The sequence below is a fragment of the Scyliorhinus canicula genome, chromosome 3 (genome assembly GCF_902713615.1).
Source record: "Scyliorhinus canicula chromosome 3, sScyCan1.1, whole genome shotgun sequence".
Classification (NCBI taxonomy): Eukaryota; Metazoa; Chordata; class Chondrichthyes; order Carcharhiniformes; family Scyliorhinidae; genus Scyliorhinus; species Scyliorhinus canicula.
In genome coordinates this window covers 63,048,594-63,054,593 of record NC_052148.1, presented here as the reverse complement: position 1 = coordinate 63,054,593, position 6,000 = coordinate 63,048,594, and the positions used below count along the sequence as shown (strand labels likewise).

General features: G+C 40.8%; 1 protein-coding gene across 1 annotated transcript in view; it reads right to left on the bottom strand.

Annotated features, from left to right (window-relative positions):
* Window positions 1–208: 208 nt before the first annotated feature.
* The window catches only part of sigmar1 (sigma non-opioid intracellular receptor 1), a 30,381-nt gene continuing 24,589 nt past the window's right edge, over window positions 209–6,000 (bottom strand). The window contains exon 4 of the mRNA XM_038790634.1: window positions 209–3,386. Coding sequence (XP_038646562.1) covers window positions 3,157–3,386 — 230 coding nt within the window. The 3' untranslated portion in view covers window positions 209–3,156. The remainder of the gene's footprint in view (window positions 3,387–6,000) is intronic.

Here is a 6,000-nt window from a genome sequence, read left to right as displayed (position 1 = left end):
TTTTAAATGGATTGGAATGAGAGTAAATTGACCACTTCCGATACAGTACTTCCAATATACTTTGGGGGGGGGGGGGGGGGGGGGGGGGTGTGTGGAAGAGAGAGATCACAACAGCATTCTAGCTTTGCTTACTAAAACAGTAATCTTATTACAGTCCTCAAAGAGTAGGACTACAAGGCAATGCAAATAACAGTTACTGAAAGGTCACTTATACCCAACATTCATTATTTATTTCAGGCATTAATATATCAGTTTACTTCAAATAAAAATAAGACTGGAACAACAAGTTATTTAAATAATTGAAGAATATTTACAAAAATAATGTTTGGTTAACAAGCAAGTGCCATCGCTAGATCAGAAGTCACAAAGATAGATCACATTTCAGTTATCTTTCTTTTAAAAAAAAATAAAATTAGAGTACCCAATTATTTTTTTCCAATTAAAGGGGCAACTTAGCATGGCCAATCCACCTACTCTGCAAATTTTTGGGTTGTTGGAGTGAGACCAATGCAGACGGACAGTAATCCAGGGCCGGGATTGAACCTAGGTCCATAGTGCTGTGAGGCAGCAGTGCTAACCACTGCACAACCGTGCTGTCCACCTTTCTTCCACTCCTTTATACCAAGTACAAAGTAAAATAGAGAACAGCCAAAAATCCTAAACATTCCACTGAACATTCCCAGAAAAGAACTCAACTTCAAATAATTTGACTGACTTAGGAGAATTCCAGAGTTCTGCTATATGTATATAAATTAGTGCAATAATTATATTCCATAATTGTAGGACATGAACTCTATTCCATACACAACACATCTTCTGAATTTGCTTCCAGTAGCAGCACTATTTTGTCTGCACTGCTCAGTAGCAGACAAGAGGGAAAGAGTTCTTTACTATCAGAGAAGACACAAAGGCTTCAATGTCAACTCCCTGCCTCACAGAACCCATTACAAAATTATGCTGGTGGGGTTCTTTTGAAATATGCAAGTTGGGTCCCAAGAAAATCGTCAAGACCCAACCCTGCCATTTTAACCACAGGCCGAAACAACCTTGCCATCCCAGCCAGGCCAAATCTTCTGCCAAATGGATCAAGGGTCAGAAATGGCATGTTTTAATTACTTTAATTATGAAGTTTCCTGTGAGCTAGGACACAGGAAATCTTGGACCTCTCTTGCTCCAGGTTTCCACCCCACTCTTCCATCGTGCAAACCATGGACCGTCCCCATCATTACCTATTAGGGCATGGGGGAACGTTTGTGGATCCCAGTGGCAATTAGCCTGTAGTCTGAATTTTTGCTCCCACTACCAGCCAGGCATGGATACCCACCAGGCTTACGGACACACCAAACCCTGAATATGTAAATAAGGCATAGAAAATCAAATCTCTTTGCGCCTCAGCATGCCATATTGGTCACTGGCCAAGAACACCCTTGTGCACCAATCCAAGACCACTTTAAAAATCAAAGCCAAAGTGTCAAAAGAGCAGTTGAAGTTAATGATAAATTAAAACAGAAAACACAGGAAGTGCACAACAGGTCGATGTTGGAAGCAAAACAGGTTAACATTGTCGGTGATGACCTTTTGTAGGATTACTAGTAGAAGGCTGGAGGACACCTTTTGAGGTTCAAAAATAACCAAACAGCAGCAAGGTCAAGTGTAGTTACAATTTAAGAATCAGCTGTAAATTTCATGTAAAGTACAGTTAATTTTGTTTAACAGTTTAAGACTTCTGTTTTTGTTAACGAAGATGGTGCTTAAAAAATATATCCATACACCACTACAATCCATGCGCTGTTATCTAAATGTTTGATCCGTGTTTTAAGATAAATATCCCAATCGAATAAAAATTACAGTTGAATTATTACACCGTTGTCCCAAGTTGAGGCATGCAGTACTGAGGATTCCCGAAGTAAAATAAATTTTATATTAAATTGGCCCCAAACCAGAAGCAGCATATTTTAGACAGGTTTTACTGTTTAGATGAAGATTAATTTGGACACAGACCCCCACCCTCAAAAGCCATAACACACACATTACTTAGGGATTTTGTTAAGCTTTCCCATTTATTGGTTGAACAGAGGCTGACACCTCACACTACAAACAAGAAAGAACAACCGCACGAGCGCTTGAATGTTAACTTTGTTTCTCTCCACAGATGTTGCCAGACCTGCTGAATTTTTACAGCATTTGGTTTTTATTTCAGATCTCCAGCATCAACAGTATTTTGCTTTTATTAAAATTGGGCAGTTTGGAGGTTTAATTGGGGGCGGAGGTGTGTGTGTGTGTTTGGAACAGTGTTCAGCACTGGAGAGATCGGAATGCACCAGTGGAAGAGTAAGGCATTCGCCCGAATGAACATTAGATGAAGCTGGGCTCCTATTGACTGCCAGGACCAATATGAGAAATGCGTCTGACCAGTTTGGGATCCTGAAATTCCATAAAATGCCTACAACTCCAATCCGATTCAAATAAATTAAAAGACCAGTGACATTTTTTTGTATCTAAAGATATTCACATTATGCACCTTATCACAGCTCAAGCTGCCATAAGTGATTGTTTATAAAAATATTAAAAATTCAAACATGATGTGGAAAATAGTGACATTAAAATGAGTTTGTATATAGTTGACACAAAATTAAATAATTAAACCCCATTAACAATCTAACCTAGTAATAGATCTGTAAATCTGCCTGCTTCAATAGTTTCAATTTGTAGAATTAAACATCCAGATGCCCAGCTGAACCCAAAAAGGAACGAGTTTTACCTTCAGGTTTAGATTTAAGTAACACAAAATTCACCTCCGGGGGTTAACAAATGTTTGTAGCCCTGGACTTCTCAAATTACCATTCAAACTAGTTATAAAAGAAGCATCAAAACACATAGCTAAATTGACATCACAGTGAGATTATGCAAACAGTTGAAGATCTATTATTCCATACTTTAGATTTTGTCTTTTACATAAGACTTGGAAATGATGCTCAATTTAGAGTACATAAAAGGTCGGAATTGTGTCTGAAAAATTGTTGTGGCATATAAAAAAAAGTGACGTTTCAGGGGTTGAGGAACATGAACATAATTTTCAGCCTTTTGGTGATATACACTGACGTCAAATAGACACCAACAGACGTGTTTACACTACAGAAGGCTCTCCTGTGAGCTTCAAAAGAACCCAGCGCCTGCGAGGTAAGTATTGGCTTCTAAAATAAGTGCTTTTGCATAGACAGCTATTGTATAGTAAAGAGTAAGAAAATCCTGTGTACTGAAGATTGTATCGGACAGTGCAAATCCCAACATGGACGGAATGAAGCCTCGGCCATATTCAACCATCCAAGTTCCAGCACTCCAGCGAACAGATGTGGCTTCGCCTATAGAATGGATTATAGTGTCACCTGCAGGAATACGAAAAAAAAAAAGAAACTAGTTTAGACCGGCTGAGCAGAATTCTTCGGCCAATATCAAGGATGAACAGACAACCCACTTTGAATCTGGTGTCGTCCTTCATTTGAAACAGCAAATCTGGAGATTTTGTATTGGTTGGCATAGGTCAAAATTAGTCATGGCCATAATTAAGAGTGTCCAAGCATTCTATAGGGGCAGCAGGGTAGCACAGTTGCTTCACAGCTCCAGGTTCCCAGTTTTGATTCCCAGCTTGGGTCACTCTCTGTGCGGAGTCTGCACGTTCTCCCCGTGTCTGTGTGGGTTTCCTCCATGTGCTCCGGTTTCCTCCACAGTCCAAAGATGTGGTTAGGTGGGTTGACTATGCTAAATTGCCCTTGGTGTCCAAAAATGGTTAGATGGGGTTACGGGGATAGAGTGGACATGTGGGCTTGTGCTCTTTCCAAGGGCCGGTGCAGACTCATGGGCCGAATGTGCTGCACTGTAAATTCTATGATTCTATCTTTATGGAGTACATAGAGCAGATTGATTGCCTGCCATTGTAAAACTGGTCTGATATCAGCCCATTGACTACAAGGGGCAGATGATGTGCTCTGCCAGAAGTGAAAATTCTTAATAACATTTTAATTTATCACAAATTTATATACAAATGCTTTACAGTGCAGGTGGCCGCTCACCAAATCACATCTGTACTGGCTCTCTGAAAGAGTATTCTACCTCATCCCACTCCCCTTTCTTATTCCCGTAACCTTGCACATCTCACTTTTCCAAAAGCAATCCAATTCCCTTTTGAATACCTCGACTGAACCTACCTCCACCATGCTCTCAGAAAGTCTGCCCAAGCTCTGAATGATTTTCTTTTCACATCACTTTTACTTCTTTTGCCAATTATTTCTGTATTTGTGCCCTCTGGTTCTTGATGCTCCCTTGAGTGGTAACAATTTTTCACTATTTATCCTATCCATACTCCTCAGGATCCTGAATACCTCTATCAAATCTCCTCTCAGCTTTCTTTTCTCCAAGGAAAACAGTCCCAACCTCCCCGATCTATCCTCATAGCTACAGCTCTTTATACCTGGAATCATTTTTGTGAATCTCCTCTGCACTCTCTCCAATACCTTCATATCCTTCCTCTAGTATGCGCTCAGAACTGGACACAGTACTCTAAATGAGGCCTCTAGTATATTATACAAGTTTAACATGATCTCCTTCCTCTTGCACTCAATGCGCCAATTAAAACCCAAGAAACTAAATGCATTATTAACCACTCTCAACATGTGCTGTCATCTTCGATTACTTTTTTTTTGTTTATAAATTAAAAAAGTTAGAGTACTCAAATTATATTTTTCCAATAGGGGCCTAACCTGCACATCTTTGGGTTCTGGGGGGGAAACCCTAGCAGACATGGGGAAAATGTGAAAACTCCACATGGACCAAGGGCGGGATCGAACACAGGTCCTCAGCGCGTAGGCAGCAGTGCTATTCAGCCCATCGAGTCTGCACCGACCCACTTAAGCCCTCACTTCCTCCCTATCCCCGCAACCCAATAACCCCTCCTAACGTTTTTTGGTCACTAAGGGCAATTTATCATGGCCAATCCACCTAACCTGCACGTCTTTGGACTGTGGGAGGAAACCGGAGCATCCGGAGGAAACCCACGCAGACACGAGGAGAACGTGCAGACTCTGCATAGACAGGGACACAGCTGCGAATCGAACCTGGGACCCTGGCGCTGTGAAGTCACTGTGTTAATCACTTGTGCTACCATGCTGCCTTGTCTCTGGTAGCACCCCAGGTGTCTAAGAAGACTGGAAGATCATCACTAGCACCTCTGCAATTTCCACTCTCGCTTCCCTCAGTACCCTTGGATGCATCGCATCCGGTCCTGGTACCGTATCAATTTTAAGACAGCCTTTCTAATACCACCATCTTCTCAATTGTACATTCTTCTAGTGTACCAGTTATCACCTCTCACCACAGTCTGGGTAGCATTGTCTTCTTTTGTAAAAGCAGATGCAAAGTACTCATTTAATACCTCTGCTATTTCTCCTATCTCCATGTGCTAGTCCCGTCTTTTAATTTTGAATCAACGCCATTCTTTTGCCACCTTTTTATTATATATGTGCTTAAAATAGACTTTGGAATTCCATTTAATGAGTTGTCAGTCTCTTTCCATGCTATCCTCTTGCTTTTCTTATTAGTTTCTGCAACTTTCCCTCTTGGTCTTCTATATTCAGCCTAATTCTCCATTGTATTTTTAAAACCGAGCATCTGTCATACATGCACTTCTTCCTTTTCATCTTCATCTCTCTCGTCATCAAAGGCACTCTAGGTTTATTTGTCCTACCTTTCCTCTTCAAGGGAACATATCTTGACATTGGTGCGACACTTCTTCTTTGTGGCCTTTGTTCAGCCACTGTCTGCCAACTTTTGATTCCAACTCACTTAACTTAGATGCATTCCCATCCCAGTGAAGTGGTTTTCTCCCAGTTGTGAATTGCTGACATTAATAGATCTTGGTGTTCAGATTTGGCTGTGCCTTATCTAGACAGCATGAAAGGCCTTCAACTTCTTTCTTAAGATTTATTGCAGGCATCACTGATATTT